Source organism: Sminthopsis crassicaudata, chromosome 1, assembly GCF_048593235.1.
Source record: "Sminthopsis crassicaudata isolate SCR6 chromosome 1, ASM4859323v1, whole genome shotgun sequence".
NCBI classification, from domain to species: Eukaryota; Metazoa; Chordata; class Mammalia; order Dasyuromorphia; family Dasyuridae; genus Sminthopsis; species Sminthopsis crassicaudata.
In genome coordinates this window covers 400,810,894-400,831,973 of record NC_133617.1, presented here as the reverse complement: position 1 = coordinate 400,831,973, position 21,080 = coordinate 400,810,894, and the positions used below count along the sequence as shown (strand labels likewise).

The window sequence follows — 21,080 nt, the reverse complement described above, 5'->3', positions numbered from 1 at the left end:
AGGGAGGAAAATTATTGTTGTTTAGTTAGGACCAATTCTTTATAAAACCCCATTTGGGGTTTTCTGGTAAAGATACTAGAATGGTTTGCCCATTCCTCCTCTAGCTCATTTTACAGATGAGGAAACTGAGGTAATGAGATTAAGTGACTTTCCCAGGGTCCCACAGCTAGGAAGTGTCGGAGGCTGGATTAGAACTCATATTTCTGATTCTACTGCCAGTACTCTGTGTACTATGGAATCACCTACTGCTTGTCATTATGGTGCTTTAAAGATAATTTTACTCAGAGGTGGTGCAAAGATACTTTTTCATTTATTTGTTTGTTTGTTTACTCCTATTTATAGGATGATAAGATTTATAGTTGGACTCCAGCTGGTCTAACCTGGAGTTACAGATAAGGAAAGTAAGAAAGTGTTACAGATAAGGAAAGATGGTGGCAATAAATGGCCTAAAGAGATACAAGTAGCAAGTTTCCTTAACCAGGATTCTACCCTAAGTTTCCAAATGCCAAATAAAATGTTCTTTTCATTACTCCAGTGGTATTTAACTCAAATAGAAATAGGAGTCACGAATCTATACATGAGGATCCCTGTGGGCTCCCTGCTGATTTAGAAAGCTATATATTAGTATTATCTTTTTATTTATTTTATTAAATATTTGCCAATTACATTTTAATCTTGTTCAGGCTGTACCTAGAGAGCCTTCAGGCTGCCTGTGTGATACCTCTGCAATACCGCATATTGTTTTGTTAAAGATGAAGAAACTGAGGCACTTGGGATGATTTGTCCCAAATCATCTGTCTCAGAAGTGACAGATTCAAGATTAGATAGATCCTACCTCTCCTGATTCTCAGTCCAGTGTTCTTTCCACTATACTACACTAGCTTGGGGGAGAGGGACAGGATTTAGAATCAGTGAATCCTAAGTTCAGAGTTTGCTATTATTAGCTATGTGGCCTCTGACAAATTATTTAAACACCTCTGTGCTTTGGTTTTCTCATTTTTTAAATAGAAAAGTTGGACTTGACCATCTCTAAAATCCCTTCTAGCTTTAAAACTATGATCTTATGTCCCTTTTTTTCTATCTCATCCCTCCAGTATTTTTTTTCCTTCTAACATCCCTCCTCTTTGCATGAAATACCTTTTCTCAACATCTTCCTCTTTAGGGGATGACTGAATTTTCAACATTAGATTCACAAGACAGATGAGCATTAATTAGGAGGAACAAAGAGGAGGGAATGCAAAGTATTTGCCTTCCAGAGTTAGGTGAGAGAAAGGGTCTCAGGCAGACATTAAGTCCAAGAATGGTGCTTGGTAAGTGAAGCGAAGTGAAATTTTGTCCTTTTGCTTTGGATTCTATTCACTGTCTCCTGACTCCCTCCAGAAAGAATGCATTGCTGTTGACAGAACTTTGTCACACCAATTATGAAACCAGAGTCTGTGCTAAAGTCACCTGGTGTGCTGTTCATAGTTGTCAAGAGGCATAGTAGAAGATGGTTATTTTTTTTATTGCTTCTTTTGTTTTTATATCACCTGCATTTCCCAATATACCATTCCACCCTCATTACCCAGAGAGCCATTCCCATGTAGCAAAGAATAAAAAGGAAGGGGAAGATAATTTTTAAAAAAAAGGCAATTCAACCAAACTTGTCAACATATCAAGTGAATCTGACAATATCTGGGATGTTCTGCACCCATAGATCCCCCACTTTTGCAAAGACAGGAAGGAGGTACATTTACTCATCTTTTCTTGGGACTAAGCCCAGGCATTATAATCCCACAGTGTTCAGTTTTGAATTTTCTGTTCTTTCCATGAATGTTGTCATTGTTTTTCTCATTTGGCTTATTTTATGTTGCATCATTTCTTATGTCTTCCCAAGCTTTTCTGTATTCTTGACATTCATGATTTTTTAATTACACAGTAAAAAGCAAGATGAGTTTCTATAATTCTTTGGATCTGTAGGGAGAAATAATGGAAAGCCAAAGGTCGAAGGATGTGATGTAATCAAAGGAAGCCCATGAGTTATCAAACTTAAGTCATTAGAGGCTGATTTTTCCATTGTTATTATTAGAAATGCAGAGTTTATTTTTGTGGTTGTCAGTTAGTTTAGTAGACCCAAATAATCTCTAGTGTGAGAAAAAAAAGTAAATATTTACTGTACCTTTTACAGAAGAGGTTATTCATATGGAAATGCTTTTCACTGGAGCCTGGAGCCCACAGTGGAATTGGCTAATGGTTTCTATCTCTTGGGAAGGAAAGTGTGTGAATAATGGGAGTGATTTGATGCAGAGATGCAGTAGAAATTGGCAGGCTTAGTAGAGATTGGACTGGGCTATTTGTGTGTAGAATTTCATTGCTGCAGCCCAAGTCTGAGAAAGTCACTCCTATTACTAATCAATTACCAAATCCTATTTTTTTGGGGGGGGGGAGGAGGGGAGAGAAGGGTTTCTCTCTTGGATTATTACTTTACAACTATGTCTTCCTACCTAATTTCCCTATCTTTTCCCCTCTACTTTAGGGGTGAATTTCTGCATGTGATGCTAAACTAATCTTTATAAGAAGCACTATATACAGAATGATATAAAAAGTTTGTAGTTTGGCGTCAAGGCATGCCATATTTTTATTTATTACAACACGCTTTTCTACTTTTTTTTTTTCAAATACTCTTAGAACTTCCAATTTAGCCTGAAGAGGCTATTCAAATTAAATGATCTTTAGTTTCATATATAGACAGTTAATTTTTGAGAATTAGCATTCCTAGAAAATTTTGCAAAATCAAAAACACAAATGTTAATATGTTGACCCTTTGGGAAATAGGGAATTTAGCTCTCACAGCCATCAAAAGCTGTAATCTTTCATTAGAGATCACTGAAAATATACTTTATGACAAAACATTAATTCTAATAATGTATACTTTTCCTAACACAATAACAATGAAATAACCCACCACACATATAAATACAAATAAAAAATACAAATAATAATATGCAAAGTATTTTTTGTTAGTAATTCCCTAGAATTCTATGATTTTTCTGTAACCTCTCAATTAACACCCCCCCCAAAAAAACCCCATTAATTTCAGATAATTCTATACTGTTGTAAATTTTTTTACCTGAGCTGTTTGCTGGGTCTTTAATTGCTGCTTTCAGAAAATGCCAAGATTGGCAAGGTTTTGACATCACCTCCTATACTTACTTAATGTCCAGGGAGCTCTTCATTATACAGAGGTAGGGTGAATAAGAACAGTGATGTGTCTTGTAGGATACCAACCATTCCACAGACTTGCACATATCTCACTTCTCATTTTTTTTCTCTGTGGTGCATAGCTGCAAATGTGCACGGTTGTCAACATGAAAGTGAAAATGAGGTTACGATATAAAATCATATGTATACTTGAAATCCTGGAAAGTTAAGTGTCTAAATGTTGAGGACTGATTATAATTTAGTTTACTATGATCCTTTCTCAAAAGGAATACTGTAAAAGCATTATGATGGGGATGGTGGAACAATTATATCCTCCCCTCTGTTTTTTTTTTTTTTTTTGGTAGTTAATCAAACCAAAGAAAATTGATTGAATCACATGAATAGCATATGAATTTTTGTAGCGAAGTTACCTGGTTATTATTTTTAAAACTTAGACAATAATTTTAATTGTTTACCAATGATAGGTTTTACTGTTACTTATTCCCTTTTTAAACTTGTACTTGAACCACTTGAATCAAGCAGGATCTACTAGTCCTGCTTAGGTCAGCTATCTCCATGACACATAACCTCCCTTAGATAGTCTCCCATACAAATTCAACTCAATTCCATTTAACAGTTTTCTAGCTTCCTATGAAAAATAGTGCCTGCACTTAGTAGTTTATTTTCTACTTGAAGGAGTGTGAACAATCCCAACAAATGTAACTGTTCCCTTCACTAAAGAGGAGGATACAAATTAGTACCTGCTAATGGATTATAGAATAATGGAAGTGGAACATATTTTTGGCTTTGGAATGTCAGAGCTGTCAGGGACCATCACCAATCCAATGCCATTTTACAGAAAGGAAAAGTGAGATTGAGAAGATATGAAACTAGCCGGCTTAGTAGAGCTTCAACCAGTTTATGTATGAATAGAATTTATACACACACACTAGCTATGGTCACATAGCCATTAATAACAGCTTAACTTGGATTTAGCTGAGCATTCAGTATTCTTTCCTTAAAAACATGTTTTGTTGATTTTATGTTGTTGTCATTTCTTTTAAAATATTTTATTAATCTCTTGTTTTATATCCCCTTTATTTCCAAACACATTCCTCCTCCTTCCCTTACCTAGTGAATCATCCATTGTAACAGATTTTTTTAAGAGGAAAAAATAGTTCAGCAAAACTACCTAATACATCAACTGAATTTGCTGGTATAAGCAGTATTCAGTAAATATTTATTGAGTATCTCTGCAATGAAGGGAGTTAAGTGTATTCTCCGGTGTTCTCTGGGACCAAGATTGGTCATTATACTTACAGTGTGTAGCATTTTATTTTTTACTTTTTTTCTTCTCTCTCTCCCTCCCTCCCTCTGTCCCTTCCTCCCTTTTTCCCTTCCTCCCTTTTTCCCTCTCCCTCTCCCTTTCCCTCTTCTTTTCCTTCTCCCTCTCCCCTTCCCTCCTTCCAGGACCTATGTTTTAGCAAATAAGTACAGTTAAGCGGAATAAATCCACATGCTGAGCATATTTGACAACATATACCTAATCCAGCAGGACAAACAGTCTACTACATCTCTGCCCTGTATCATCAATATTCCTCTAGGATCAAAACTGGTCTCCAATGCTCTTTTTCTTGTATTTAATTTTTTTCTTCTATATCACTCATAAATAACTGAATTCATTATTTTCAAATCTTTTCAGTTTCCTTTGGGAAAGGGACAAATATCAGGGGGATGACTGATAAGCCAGACAGTAGAAGGAGAAAGGATAGTTTGTCTGGTGTCAATGCTAGCTAATCGGCTCTGGATCTGAGGGCCTCAAAAGAGATGCCTGAAGCAGGAGGTTGCCTGTGTGTGTTCAGAATTCAGAGCTCTTTGGAAGACATGTTATTGTTGATCTGAGCCCTGTTACCCACAGGGACTTTCTGTACTTTCTTTTTCTTATTTAGTGAACTGATTATCAGAGATACTAACCCTTATTCCAGTGACCCAGTCTGGTTTTGACCTTGGACATGTCTTTGAAAAAATATCTATTGTTGGTTAAAATTGGAAAAACAATTTAATTAATGGAGATTTTAACAGCCATAAGCTGCATAAGGATGCAAGCACAGTAAGATATTAGAGCAGTAAGATATGGTCCTCCAGACAGAGAAAGGGATTCTGTTAATTTTATGTGAAGTGAGATCATGAGGCAGTAAAATAAGGTCTAAATACTTTAAGTTTAAGAAGAGAAGAGAAAAGGGAAGGGAAGGAAATGCTTTTATTCTGAAAAATCTACCCAAGCCTTCAATGTTTCAACAGAGATAAGGTCTACTTAAACTCTCAAAATAAGAACCATAAGCAGTTGCTTGTGCATGTGCCCCCCCCCCCACATACCACTTTGCTCATTTATTTTTTATTGCATTGGACCTGTGATCTTATTGATAAAAGTGATTCTTGTTGAGGTAATTCTCTCTATAGATATTGATCAGTCCCTTCTCTACAAATTATATGGTGTTAATGTAGAAATATGTTTTACGTAATTGTATATGTATATCAGATTGCTTGCTGTGTCGGGGAGGGGGGAATGGGAAAAAATTTCAAAGTCAAAATCTTCTAAAAATGAATGCTGAAATTGTCTTTATATGTAATTGGAAACAGTAAGACACTACTTACATTTAAAAAATTATATAGTTTTATAGAATTCCTTGAAGTGCTAAGAATGTAAGTGATTTGTCCAATATATCTCAGGAACAGGTTTTTAAATCTAGGTCTCTTTGACTGGAAGGTTGTTTTAGTGTACCATTTAATAAATGAAAAAAGGTATGTACCCTATGCCCCAGTGCATACCTTTTTTCATTTATTAAATGGGGATGAAAATTTTCATATAGAAAGTTAGTTATACTGGAGAAGCTAGGTGGTGCAGTGGAGAGAGCATCAGCCCTGAAGTTAGGAGAACCTGAGTTCAAATCTGGTCTCTGACACTTAAAGCTTCCTGGCTGTGTGACCCTGGGCAAGTCACTTAAGCCCAATTTCCTTAGTTTAAAAAAAAAAGTTATAATGGAGAAATAAAGTAAAAGCCTCAATTCAGGAAATCCTAAGTTTAAATACCTATCACATTTAATACATACTAGCTTTGTAATCCTGGACAAGCTGCTTAACTTCTTAGTCCTTCAGGTAGCTCTCTAAAATCATATAATTCTAGTCTCGTCATCCTGATCAGTATCTGGCTATTGGATCCAGGTAGTTCTGGAGAATAGCCCTCCTTCATCCAAATCCAACTCACTACTACATCATGGCATCACTTCCCTCATATCATGGCCTTTTTTTTGCAAATGGACAAACAATAACAACAACCTTAAATCATAAAATCATTGCTGGTTTGCATGAATAGAAGGAATTTCCTCATCAGGAGTTTCCCTATATCAATGAAATCATAAATCTGAAATTGCATTATTTTTATCCAAGGGTCATTGTGGGGAAATTTTTAGTTACCAACATGAATTGTTATGTTACATTTCCCTTTTCTTCATTCTCCCCCTGTCTATATCATGGCAGCTATGCTGTTATCCTAACATTCTCACATCCTAGATTCTCAGAACTAGAAGGAAACTTTGAATATGGAGTGCAGTTCATTATTTAGGTCATAGAATGTTAGAGTCAAAAGCAACCTTAGGCGTCATTTGGTCCAATTTTTTCATTTGGCAGATGAAAAGATTAAAGTCTGTCATGAAGAAGGAACTTGAACAAGCTCATGTTGTGAGGGAGTAAAGGTAGTCTAGAACCTGAGCCTTTTGGCTTCTAATTCGGGGTTCCTGGATCTCTCACTTCTCATGGATTACTGTAGGGCCCTTGTCTTCTCAAATTAGCAGCTCTTTATTAAGCTCTTATTATATGCCAGGCATTGGGGATATAAGGAAAGGCAAAAACAGTTCCAATCCTTTATGGAGCTCACAATAGAATAGGAGAGAGCCCTATAAAAAAACCACATATGAACAATATATACATGTATCTGCACACACACATAGATACACACAATGTATATGTATGTGTATACACATACATATATATATATATACACACACACATATGCATGTGTCTAAGTTTAGACACACATATATAATATATATGTATGTGTGTGCTGCTGATAGATTATGCCAGAGGAGGGCAAGTGGAGCTGTGAGTTTTGCCAGTAGAATGATAGAGAAAGCCTATCCTCAGATCAAATAAAGGATCTTTGAATTGCCGGGACACTGGACAAACCATGCTTTTATTTATTCCATTTCTTTTGGTGCTTAATATGTTGTAGTTCAGTCAAGCAACCCCAAATCATGAGTGTGTATTTTGTATGTGTATGTATGTATACACACAATACACTATACATGTATATAAATACGTATATGTATGTGTGTATTTGTATATATATATGTATACATACATACACACATATATATGTATGTTTATGTATATATCTATCTATGTCTCTATATATGGTTGGGTGTAATCTCAGAGGGAAAAATGATGAACCTGGCTTCTGACAGAATATGCCAGAGGAGACCAAGCAGAACTGTGAGTTTTGACAGTAGAAGGATAGAGGAAGCATATCTTCAGATCAAATAAAGGATCTTTGAATTGTCAGAACACTGGCCAAACCAGATTTTATTCATTCCAGATCTTTTGGTGCATCATATCATAGTAGTTGAGTCAAGCAATTCCAAATCCTAAGGAGTTGAGCTTAATGCTAAAGTATAGGAAGGGAGAGGGACCTAGAAGTTATGAACTATAGGGTAACTGAGAGCAAAGGAGGAGTAGGGAAGAGTAAGGTCAGGGTAAGAGTCAAGTTAGCTTAAGACTAAAAATTCAACTTTTTCTTAGAGATAGGATTGGACTCTTGGTGTATTCCAAAATGTAGCCCTAACCCCCATAGTATTAAACATCTGTACTTTCACATATTGGGCAGTGGACAAATGGAGTTAAAAGGAAACAATCTCTATGGTAATTCAACCCTGATTGCCTTCTAAACAAAATGAGAAGAAAAAAAAGAAGGGATTGGGTTCATGTGCCGCTTCCCCGAAGTGCCCTCCACAACTTCTTCCTGTAGTTTGAGAGTGGGATCTCTTCTTGGGCCACCCTTGCCAGCCAGGGCCTGTATTTTAGATGCTGAGGAGAACAGCTGGTAGATGTGGGACCCTGCCTCTAACATGCATCTCTATAATCTTTGTACTGTGACTGTCAGCTTTTTCTGCGCCGCTGCAGCTCGCTTGTTTCTGGTTTTGGTGTTACAGCTGCTATTTGCTGAGTCTGCTGGGTCTGGCAGTTCTTGCCTCTTCCTCAGTCTTAGTCCATCTGACAACTCTGTATGAAGAAAAGAACCCACTCTCACCTCCAGTGCAGGGCCTGGCTTCTCTGCCTGCTGGTATTTCCCCAGGACCCTTACTGTGCCTGCAGCATTTCAGACTGTGGTTTGCTCCTCACCTCTTGATGGTTCTCCTTTTACCATGTATCTGTAGCTCTGTCCAGGGGTCCTGCCTTCCTGTTGTCACCAGATCCGATGACTGGTGGGGTGGTTTTGCAGGAAGCATTGCTTCAGGGTACTAGTCAACTGGCTGCATCTCAAGAGCCTTCTGTTGCCATGTGTGTACAGGATTTATATTACCCAAGACTAGAATGCCAGAGAATGTTTGTTGCTGCTGCTCAGTCATTTTCCAGGCATTTTAGGACTCTTCATGACCCCATTTAGAGTTTCTTGGCAAAGATACAGGAATAGTTTGCCATTTCCTTCTCTGGGTCATTTTACAGATGAGGAAGCAGGCAAACAGTGAAGTGACTTTCCTGGAGTCACACATCTAATAAGTGGCTGAGGCCAGATTTGAACCCCGACTCCACTATGCTTACTTGCCCCCCGAGAATATTAGTACTGTATTACAGGATGGGATCCCTGTCCTAACTCCTATTTTTGTATTACTTTAGGAGAGTTTTAGAAACTAGTATCTGACTGCAGTCATTGTTGGGGTTAGAAATAGAAGTAGATTTCAGTCTTAAAGTGACATGATCTGTAATAATAGCTGCCTCAAGAATAGGATTCAGAAGAAATTAATCTTATTCTCAGCTCTGCCATATATTAGTTGTATGGTCTGGGAAACATCATCTGACCTGTGATTCTCAGTTTTTTCCACCTATAAAATTGGGATCATAATTTGACTGTGTACCTCAAAGGAGTATTGGGGGATATTTGAATGAGATAATGAATAGAAACATTCTTTGAAAACTGTCACGTGCTCAGTGGATGTGAGTTATTTCTATCAGAAATACTGACAGTAATAAAAATCCTGTCCTTTTCACCTTGTGAATCCCAAATGAACTGATTCCCTATAGACTGAAGAACAATGAGAAATGGAAATGGGGACAGCCCACTGGAATGCCATCCTTCCCATTTATAGTAGTTAGACAGGGCCTTCCCAAACCTTTCAGTGTAATAATAACAGAGTATTTTTGGTTGCCTCCATTGAAATGTTTGGAACGTGCGGTTATTGCTTTGTTTTCAGTACAGGGAGTGGATCTGATGATAGGTTTTAAGAAGAAAAGGGTGGAAAGGCTAGGCAGTGCCAATAAAACACTCCTGCTAAATAGGGCAGTGTTTAAGCACAAATATACATAAGCTTGAATATAGTAGGATATTAACGATTATCACTGATGACTCAAATCACTGATCTCCCTTCTCTCTCTCCATTTGAAGATTTTTCATTTCCCTTCTTAACCTTCATTCATTCTCATCATTCTAAAGTTACTGTTCTTTTTAATGAGCTATACTTACTCTCAAAAGTCAGCAATGCTCATTTTCATGATAAATATATCTGTTTTTTCAGTCTTCCTTCATGTGGCATTTGACACTTTTGGATAACTCCTCCCTCTTCCCTTGGTTTCTGTGGTGCTACTATTTGGTTTCCTACCTCCTTGCCCATCCTTCTGCCTTCTCTGCTGATGCCATTTTTTTCTTTCTACCCTTTTCTCTGAATGCTTATCTTTGTAGCCTTTTGCCTATCTCTCTTTGGATATGCTTCCTTGGTAAGTTCATTTACTTCCATCATTTCAAGTATCACCTTGATGGCAGTGATGATGGATGTTTTTAATCTGCTTAGTCCAACCTGATTCCTCCGTGATGGGCATTAGTGATATTCCCCCAAGTGTCTGCTGGGTATCTCTTCCTGGTTCCTGAAACACAACATATCCCAAAACAAGTCCACACACATCCAGCCTTTCCTCCTTATAAACATGCTTCCCTTTTAACAAATTGTTTCAAACACTTATTAAACAATAAATAACTGTCAAGAAGATCCTCATACTTTAGGCACTAAGCAGGACAAAGAGATGAATAAGACATAGCAGAAGTTCATAGAAGTTCATAGATCTGGAAGGAACTCTAGAGAGTTAAAATAATTTAAGCTCTGTAAAGACAGGGATTATTTTTATTCCCAGCACCTAGTATCATGCTTAGTATATAATAGGCGCTTATTAAATGCTTGTTGATTGGTCCTCCATTTGTGAAGAGCTGAAAAAGAAGCCCAGAGAAAAGAGAAGTTAAGTTGTTTGTCCATCTCAAAAAAGACCAATGATACCACAAGGGAAGCTTTGATTAATTGGATTGGAATGAGGCAAGGCTGAGCAAAATCATCAGCCTCACTATCTCACCCACAGTCACTAGGGTCCAGTGGCAAGAGAAGACCCAGGATTCAGTATGTTACCTTGGCTTTTTTGAGAAGTTAAGTGACTAGTCATAATCCTACTGATATGGGTAGTGCCGCCGGGATTAAAATAAGCTGTGCTTCAAATAGTGTGTTCTTTCCACCATCCCACACTGCTCATTTAAGACTGGGAACCTTGGAATTAAGGCTGATTTGTTTTCCTTTTTCAGGTACCTGATTTTAAAATATTCTTGGCAATTAAAAGACACAAGAGCTAGGACTCAATCCTGTGAATGGATCTGTAGGACTTTCCCACTTGTTCTCTTCAACTCTTATGGTGGAGAGAAAATTAGTGACCTACTTTCTTATATTTCTACCATATATGTGTGTATGTATATATACACATACACATGCACATATACCCCACTAGGGTGATTCCCAATCTCATTATTTCTAGCACTTATTTGTTTTATTTGATCTGAGGAGATCTATGTTGCCTTATTAATCCTGTAATGCTCATTATAGTTCTTTATACTCTTGTTTCTTTGGACTTTCAAGGGCTTCCTGTGGTTGTCACAGAAGGTTTTCCTTGTCCTTTATCTTTCTTCTGTTCCTTAATAACATCTCCATTATGTCTCACTCTTCTTATCCAAAGAGACCAATTTATTCCCAATAATAGTTCCCTGTATTAGCAGACACAGAGAACCTCATTTTTTTTTCTTTCTCTTCATGCTCTACATATCAGAATTATTCCTTATCTCTCTTCTCAAACCATAGTCGTCATCCAACTTTAAGCAGAGTGAATATCCTTAGTATGAGCAGTTTTGCCCAAAGCTTCAATTATAGTGTTAAATGACCAGGCCACCTGAGTCAAAGTAGGTCAGCCAAGTCTTTAATGATTCTTTTCTCTTCATCTTTTTTAGTCTAATTAAGTTTTTATTGAGACCATCTGTAATTTAACACATAGTTCCTGTGAGATAAGATGGGAAACATAGGAGAAGAGTAATGTAAATTCTATAGATAAATAGGAGGTAAGGTATGCCTGGGCTCTATGAATTAGTTTTTCAGATAACTTGAGAGTTCAGTTTTGTGAATTATTTTCCTAAATTGGTTCAGAGCTAATTAATTCAGACACATAAATTAATAATCTGGACTGAAAGCATTTCATCATCATAAATCACAGAATCTTCTTGTCTTTAGTTTATCTCACAGAAGACTATGTTCTGTATATGGCCAGCAATGAATATATGTAGAATTAACTCAAATACCAGAGGAGACCTTAGAGCCAAAGATGTGCTAGAGCAAGTTCTAAAGTACTTGGGCCAATTGTTATTATGAGCATTGTATTGGTTGCATTTATACCTCAGAAATAGGCAAACTTTATAAATTAGGGCTTGATCTATTTCTCGATTAATTGTGTAGAATTAAGAAAGTGATGGATAAAATGTAAATAATGTAGATTAATATAGAAGTGTGTTGTGCAGCTATTAAACATTTAATAGCAAATCCCTGCCTTAGAAGATCAGAACTGGAAGGGACCTTAGACTTCAGGATGTTAGAGCTAGAAGGGATCATAGGACACAGAGTAAAAATACAATGTTGGGACCAGAAGGAATATAATGTAGAATGTTAGGTAGAGAAATATAGTATTTTTCACTCTAGCCTGGAGAAAAGATGAGGGCTATTAGAGTTGTTTTGAGAGATCTAAAAATCCATCTGTGTTCAGATATTGTGATTTTTATTTTTATTTAGCTCTAGCAAAATATACTCCATAAATAGAGAGATTGTGTCAACAATTTTATTTATTCTTTCTTTGACCAAAAAGAAACAAAATTTCTGGTCACTTCAGGAAGGACTTCTCAGTATGGAGGATGACTGAAGTGACTTACTTTTGGATTTCTTTATTCAATACATTTACTCACTATTAAACATTGCTTGGTTTCAAATGGCGATCTTTTCTTTCATCTATACATATATATCAATCAGTTATATCATTACATGATTGAAAACAATGTGAATTTAATGTAATTTTAATTGTTAATGATCAGAGATTTGTATTGGGAATAATAATGAAGATCTATTAATGCATTTAATGTTAAAATTAAATCTTCCTACTTAAAAAAAAAAAAGACTGGGAACCCTCTTCTAGTCCAGTACTTTCATTTTACAAATGGAAAAACTGAGACTCAGTTACATATTTAAGTTAGTCACATAATAAGGCAGCTAGGTGGTGCAGTGGAAAATGTGTTGGTTTTGGAATCAGGAATACTTATCTTCATGAGTTCATATCTGTCTTCAGACATTTACTAGGTGTGTGTACTTTAGTTCATCATCTATAAAATGAACTAGAGAAGGAAATGTTAAATCACTGCAGTATTTTTGCCAAGAAAATTTCCAAATGAGCTCATGAAAAATCAGACAGGACTAAGAAATGATTTAAGAACAACTAAAAGCTGATTTTTCATTCTGCTGTATCCAGGAGTGTACAGGAGCCATCTTGTAATGTTGATTGTTAAATTTTCATTTTGAGCATTACACTAAGGAAACTGGCAAATACTACCAATTAGGGTTTGATTTTTAGGCCTTATTTATCTAGATTTAAGAAAGAAATGGAGAAATATTAATAATATGCAAATTATACTTAAAAGTATATTCTATGTGTATTCTATCTTAGAGATCCAATTATATAATATTTATTAGCACATACCTAGCTGCATTATTTCTATGGGATAGGAGCATTTTTCTTTCATTTTCATAGTCCTTAAATCATTTTTTCACCAACCATCCACTGACTACCTAATATATACAGGGCTTGGGTGCTGACCAGAGTGAAAGGTACCAGAGATGAAAATGATTTAATCCTGTCATTAAGAATTTTATAGCCAGGACAGCTAAGTGGCACAGTGGATAGAGCACCAGCCCTGAAGTCAGGAGGACCTGAGTTCAAATCTGGCCTCAGACACTTAACACTTCCTAACTGTATGACCTTGGGCAAGTCACTTAACCCCAATTGCCTCAGCAAAATAAATAAATAAATGAATGAATGAATGAAGAAGAATCTTGTACCCTCTTTAGAACCTAAAACATACCTGTGAATAATAATAACAATAATAATAATTGGCATTTGTATGGCACTCTAGGGTTGGAGAACACAACAAATATTATCTTATTTTAGCTTCACAACAACCCTGATAGGTAAGTTCTATATTCTGAATATCTATTTTGTTCTCATATAGTTTGCTCACATAGTTATTTATGCCTAGAGTATTGTCATTATCTTTGCTTGTCTAAATCTTCTTTATTTTTAAATTCTGTCTTAAGTTTTTGTTCTTATCCCAGAAGAGACCTTGAAAATGGCTTGTGGGTTCCTGACAGCCAGGCCCCAGGAAAGCCAGATTTTACTCGCTCTCTACTTTTTGAAATGCTACCACAGTTCTTAGTGTGAACATATCAGTTCCTTCATCTTAGAGATTCTCAGTCCATAAAATCCCAGTGGGAAATCAGAAGCCCATTTATATCTCTGAGAAGAGCCAGTTAATCCTGGTGTGTGCTAGATTCAGTGGGGAATAGTGTCTGTTTGCTTTTGTGCCATCCTAAACTTGGAAGTAAGATGCTCCTCACCTGGTCTTGTTAAAAAAATGTGATTCAGACAGTAATCTCTGTATGAGCTCATAGAAAGGAGAGAGATCAGTGCAGCCTGAGTTGCCAGGCAAGCTTGAGAAATGAGATGCAATCAAGGCCTTGAAAAGCAGTTTAGAACTTATATAATTGGAAAGGCCTCCAAGGGTATCCAGGCAGGGAGAAAAGAAAGATCAAAAACTCAGAGCCAAGAAAGAGTCCCTTTGTGTTTGGAAGAAATTGTGAGGAGGCTGGCTTGGCTAATGTTGGGAGATAGTGGGAGATAAGGCTGGGCACTGTGTTGGGGGTGAGATGGAAAGGCAATAGTTAGAGGGCCTGGAGTCAGGAATATCTGAAGTCAAATCTGGCCTTAGACACTTACTAGCTGTGTGAGCCATGGCAAGTCACTTAAACGCTATTTTGCCTTAATCCAGTGGAGAAAGAAACAGAAAACTATTTCAGTATCTTTGTCAAGAAAAACCCTATGGAGCTGGAACAACAGGGCTACCTTAAAAAAAATTAAGTAATAAGGAACATAATACTGTATTTATAGCAGAAGAAGAAACTTGAAACTGAAAAGGTCCTGTACAGACAACATTAAATAAAAAGAGAAGTGTTTGAATGGTACCCATTCAAAAAATTATTTCAGATTTCTCGAATAAAAGTTTGGTATCCAACAAACAATTAAAAATATAAGTGACTAATAGTCATTTCCCAATAGATTAACAGTCAATGAACAATTCTCAAAAGAACTGCAAAGTATTCACAGTCACATGAAAAGAAAAAAAAATGACCATTACTAATAATAAGAGAAATGCAAATGAAAATAAAGTTGAGATTTCATTCCACACCCTGCAAATTGGCAAAAATGACTGAAAAATGACAAGTCAGTGTTGAGGAGTTTGTGGAAAGACAGGTTACAGTGATATATTGTTGGTGAAGCTATGAATTAGTACATTTTTTAAAGCAATCTGGAATTATGCAAATAAAGTGATTAAAATGACAAAAAAAGAAAAAAAAGAAAAACCCCATGGATAGTATTTATAGTTCATGGGGTCATGAAAAGTTGGATATGACTGAACAACTAAGCAACAGAGATTCTATGAGGAGGAAGTAAGAAAAGAGTGGTGTGATTAATAAAAAACTCAAGAGACAGAGTTTCTGGATAATTAAATAAGAAAAGAGTGCTGTGATTAATTAAAAAACTCAAGAGACAATTTCTGGATAATTAATAACCAATTTATTCATTACACTATATAATAGAGAATGAATTGATGGTCAGTTGTTTTTCTCAGAAAACCAAAGATCTTCAGTGGAGACATTGAATGCTTTCAGTAGCTTTTTAAAAGGGGGTGCCCAGCAAGTGAAACAACTCTGATTGGTGGGCATTTAATGGGGAGGTGGGCTGAAAGTTTTCAGTTTTTCCTGTTGAGAAAGTGTCTTGATCATGAAACTCAGCTGCATCCAGCAATCTGGACAGAGGAATCCATTTCCATGCAAATCATTCTGGTTAGTTTTTTTCTTTATGATCTGGGTCACTCTAAATTCCAGTGAAGAGATTTAAGGATGGAGCTGTTCTTCTTGATATAAGAACTCACCTAGTTATTATATCAAGAGATATAAGATTCTCTTTACAATCCCCCCTATCCTTGGACTGTTGGATTGGATACATTCGAAGATTGAGGAGCATGGTCTCTGAGGGTTAGGGACATGTCATCAATCAGCCACATTCTTCAAGAACTGATCGACCTAAATTGACTCTAAATGCAGAAATAAAAAGCTTGCATTCTGTGTAATAATAGGTTATTAATATAATAGGAAATATCCATGTGTCTCAGTACATTCTAGGTAACAGGGCCTGTATAGTGAAGAGAGGAGAGAAGGACCTTCCACCTTAAACTGATTATACTGTGTGTATATAATGTGTAATTATAATCAGATTGCTTGCTGTCTTGGGGAGGGGTGAGGTAAGGAAAAGAAGAAGGAAAAAATCTAGAAGTCAAAATCTTTTAATTTTTTATTTATTTTTGAAACATATGCATAGATATTTTTCAACATTTATCCTTGCTAAACGTTGTGTTCCAAATTGATCATCATATAATCTTGTTATTGCTGTGTACAATGTTCTCTTGGTAGAACTCAAAATCTTGTAAAAATGAATGTTGAACACTATCTTTACATGTAATTGGAAGAAAAAATACTATTTAAGTAAAAAAAAATTGAATTTGAATTAATGAATATATATACCATTGGATATTCATAGGCTAGGAGGAAGTTTAGAGATCTCCTAGTCCAACTTTTTTATGTTCTAGAGAACCTGACATAAGAGAAATGAAATTTGATAGGTTCAAGGTCACATAGATAATGAGGAAAACTGAAGCAGCTACAGTAGAGAGAATGATGGATCTGGATTCAGGAAGATCCAAGCTCAAATCCTGCCTCAATCATTGGGCAAGTCATCTCTGTCTGCCTCAGCTTCAGTATCTTTTAAAATGGGGATTATAATAGTATCTATATTTCAGGGTTGTAGTAGTATTTGTAAAAGTACTGTGTAAACTTTAAAGCATTATGTCGATTCTGTTATTATTAATAATTTTCTGACTCCAAATCCAATATTCATTTTTAAAAAATATACATTGCCTCTTAATTACTTTGAGATCCTCCTAGTATCTGATAGGCTTTTTGCCAATAGTAATAACAATGTAAATAGAGAATAAATGAATGAACAATGAACAAAAAACTTTTGCCTTCTTGAAGTTGCTTTATTGTTCTGGCAACTTGATTCATTCTCCTGAATATAGAAGGCTTCTTGCATGTTAAGACAAGAGGTATTTTCCTTCTAAAGAAGAGATAATGCAAAAGAGGTAAAATATTGCCTTCCTGGGCTGTCCTAATACAATGGTGTATAGACAATGATTTGTAACATTTTTTTTTTCATTACTTTTGTTCATAAGCTTTACTTTCTTTATTTGCCCCTTTAGGGAAAAAGAATGACCTTAAGAGGGAAGGGACAGGAGACCTAATTGTATCCATAGAATTACCATCCATTTTCTATTAAGTTGGTTGACTCAGTGTTAGCAAAGCATTTGATAGAGTGCCTCATGCTATCTTTATGGACAAGATAGGGAAATATGGGCTAGATAATGTACAAGAGGCCATGTGGTACAATGCATAGAAGATCAGCCTGGTAATCAATGTCTTAGTTTTGCTGTGTGACCATGGGCAAGCCGTTTAACTTCTTGGTATCCCTTCTCTAAGTGGGGTGATGGTAAACTCCCTAAGACTCTTATATTATAGAATTCAGAGTGTCAAAATTGATAAACTAGAATATTAGGCCAAATGTAATAAATCTGAATTTCAGTGATATAAAGTCCAACAATTGGTTTCAAAATAATATCACAGGGAAAGCATAGGAAGTCATGGAGATATAGCAGTTCATTTAAGTGCAAGCTCACCAGTGAGTCAAGAATAAGATGGCAGCCCAAAGTACTCATGTGATCTTTGGTTGTATTGCAAATTTCAGAAGGAATAAGCGATAGCATTGCTATATTTTGCTTTCATCAGAGCAAATCTGCTATACTGTGTTCCATTCTGAGCCTCACATTTTAGAAAGGACATTGATTAGTTGGAAATGATGTTATATTAGGATGTTTATCTCTGAAAAGAGAAAACTTATGGGACACACAGTAATTCTCTGCAAGAATGTGAAAGTCTGACGTTATGGAAGAGGAATTTAACCTGGAATCCCTGAAGCTTCCTTAATTTTTGAAGAGTAGAAGCACTAGATAAACTTCTCCTCCTTCTCCTTCTTCTTCTTCCCTTCTTCTCCCTTCTTCTTCTTCTTTTCTTCTTCTGTTGTGTCAGATTCTTCATAACTCCATTTGGGATTTTCTTGGCAAAGATGGTTTGCTATTTTTTTCTTCAGCTAATTTTACAGATGAGGAACTAAGACAAGCAGGGTTAAGTGATTTGTCCAGGACTTTACAGCTAGTAAGTGCCTGAAGCTGGATGGGAACTCAGAAATATGAGTCATCCTAATTCCAGCCCTGTGCTCTATTCACTTTGCTATCTAATTACTACTACTACTACTACTACTACTACTACTACTACTACTACTACTACTACTACTACTACTACTACTACTACTACTACTACTACTACTACTACTATTACTACTACTGCTACTGCTGCTGCTACTACTACTATTGTTTATAGAGTGCCCATTGTTGTCCAGGGGAAGCTGGGAGACTCAGGCTTTAAAAAAATGCTACATTGAGCCCCACCCCTTTCTCTCAGCTTACCAATAATTATGTTGACCAACTCAGTGGTAGCATATAGAGTGGAAACAACCTTAAACTAGGGACCAGAAGACGCACTTTAGCTTCACATTTTACTCGCTTCCTAACTGTGAGCCATCACCTTTGCAAACTGGAAATAATGATCCTTGCCTACTTTATCTCATGGGTGTCTCTGGGTATTTTGAGGGTTGCCCTATAAACATGAGGAGTAGTAGCAGTTATCACTTTTGCAATTATTAGCATTACCTTAGGTTGTGGGAAGAACTGATGCACAAGCAATCTATTAGAAATGGAGAGAACCAAGCTAGATGGAGCTGATGCTGACAGTCCTTCCCAGCTCTTCATTGACAGTGCTGTCATCTCTTCTCCCTCCTACAGACTTTTCCTTTCAGTGAGTGATAGATATGTGTGCAAGAGAGGGGGCTCTTGCTTGACTGGAATGAGTGTGCTCTTTGTCATGCAGAGTAGCTTTCTTGTCACTCTACCATGGACATCCTTTGAATAGTTCTCCATTATTTTTAAGACCTCTTGCTCACATGTACTCTCTTCCATGTTATGTCAGTGCCTGCTCATTTCATACTTGGGCTCTCCCCCTTTTCTTTTCTTTTTTTTTCAGAACATAAACAGAGGAGAATTCAGAGTGCTTAGTGGATGAGTGTTGCTCAAATGACAAGATATCAAGATGGAACAACAGTGCTTAATTTAGGTGCTTCTTGCAGCTTAGAACATTTTATTTTCAACTAGCTGGTCTCAAGGGAGAATGACAAAAGAACTTGTTCACTGAAGGCATGGGAGAGGAGAGCTGAAAGCACTTTTCTTTCCCTAAACTGTCCCTATTACTTCTATGATAAGAAAGAACTTAGGAGCACAGGAGTCTCAGGGCTATATAGTCAGCAGAGTTGATACTTAGCTGCATTCAGAGTATAGGTAGAGTAAATAGGAACTCTTTCTGTGAGTTACACTCCTTCCCTTCTTTGAAGATTCAGTACCTTTAGTGGCTAATGTGGTGCAGGGGGAAAAAAAAAAGCCCAAACCAAAAACTCTAGCTCTGGCTTCAGAAGGCTTGAATTCAAATCTTGTCTCTAATCTCATATGATTTTGGACAAGCCATTTAACCTCCTTGGCTCTAAGTTTCCTCATTTGTCAAAGTTAAGATGGTTGGACTAGTTGGACCAAGGTCCTGTCTAGCTCTAACTCTACAATTTTTGATATTTAGGGATATTAGTATTTAGAGCTAAAAGAGACTTAATGGCTATCTATTCCATCCATTTTATTGTAGAAATGGACTGAACAAAAGTTCAGAGGAAAAATATTTGAACCAATTTACATAGCTAGTGAACCAGACCAGCATTTGAATCCATATCATATGATCTTGAAAGTGATACGATTTATTTTCTATCCAGACTGGCTTACTTGTTGTTCCCTATACAACACATTCCATTGCCTACCTCTATGTTTTTGCCCAGTTCTTGCTTTCAACTTGGGAACTCTTAGCTCAAATGTCACTTTTTTCAAAGCTTTACCTCATTTCTCTAGTTGTTAATGTCTCTATTATTAGTTTGTATTAATTTGCATGCAAACAAATGCATATGTATTATATTGTATACAATATACAAATTAATATATATTCTGTATTTACTTATCTCTGAAAATGTAATTCTCTTCTTTAATAGAATGTTAAACTCCTTGAAGGCAGGAGCTGTTTCTCTTTGGTCTTTGTATTTCCAGTGTCTCCAAAGTGCCAGGTATATAGTAGTAGTAGTAGTAGTAGTAGTAGTAGTAGTAGTAGTAGTAGTAGTAGTAGTAGTGATAGTGGTAGTAGTAGTAATAGTAGTAGTAATTTTATTATTATTATTAGTAATAGTGTTATTATTAATATTATTATTATTATTATTTTTATTGCTAACAATAATAATAGTAGTAGTAGTGGTAGTATTATTATTATTATTAGTAGTAGTAGTAGTAATAGTAGTGGTAATAGTAATAATAGTAGTACTGGTAATAATAGTAGTGGTAGTAGTAGTAGTGGTAGTAATAGTAGTGGTGATAGTAATAATAGTAGTAGTGGTAGTAATAATAGTAGTAGAAATAATAGTTGTAGTCATAGTAGTAAAAATAGCATTTAGATAGAGCTTTAAAGTTTGCAAAGCAGTTTACATAAGTATCTCATTTGATAATTACAGCAGTATTGAAAAGTAGATGATGCTATTCATCTCCATCATCATCATCATCATCATCATCACCATTTTAGGGATTTTGAAGTTGAAGGAAGAGATTAAGTGACACGGTCATACAGCTAGTAAGTTTCTAAGCTAGATTTTAA

The 21,080-nt window shown here is 36.1% G+C and overlaps 1 protein-coding gene across 3 annotated transcripts in view; it reads left to right on the top strand.

Annotated features, from left to right (window-relative positions):
• PRKCB (protein kinase C beta) overlaps positions 1–21,080 on the top strand; it is a 629,528-nt gene that overhangs the window by 151,399 nt on the left and 457,049 nt on the right. The window contains exon 1 of one of the 3 annotated variants that reach the window (XM_074280026.1): positions 10,804–11,071. The exons of the other annotated variants lie outside the window; for them this stretch is intronic. Within the exon in view, the coding sequence (XP_074136127.1) occupies positions 10,948–11,071 (124 nt within the window). The 5' untranslated portion in view covers positions 10,804–10,947. Of the gene's footprint in view, positions 1–10,803; positions 11,072–21,080 lie in introns of those variants that run through there. 3 annotated transcript variants of the gene reach the window in all.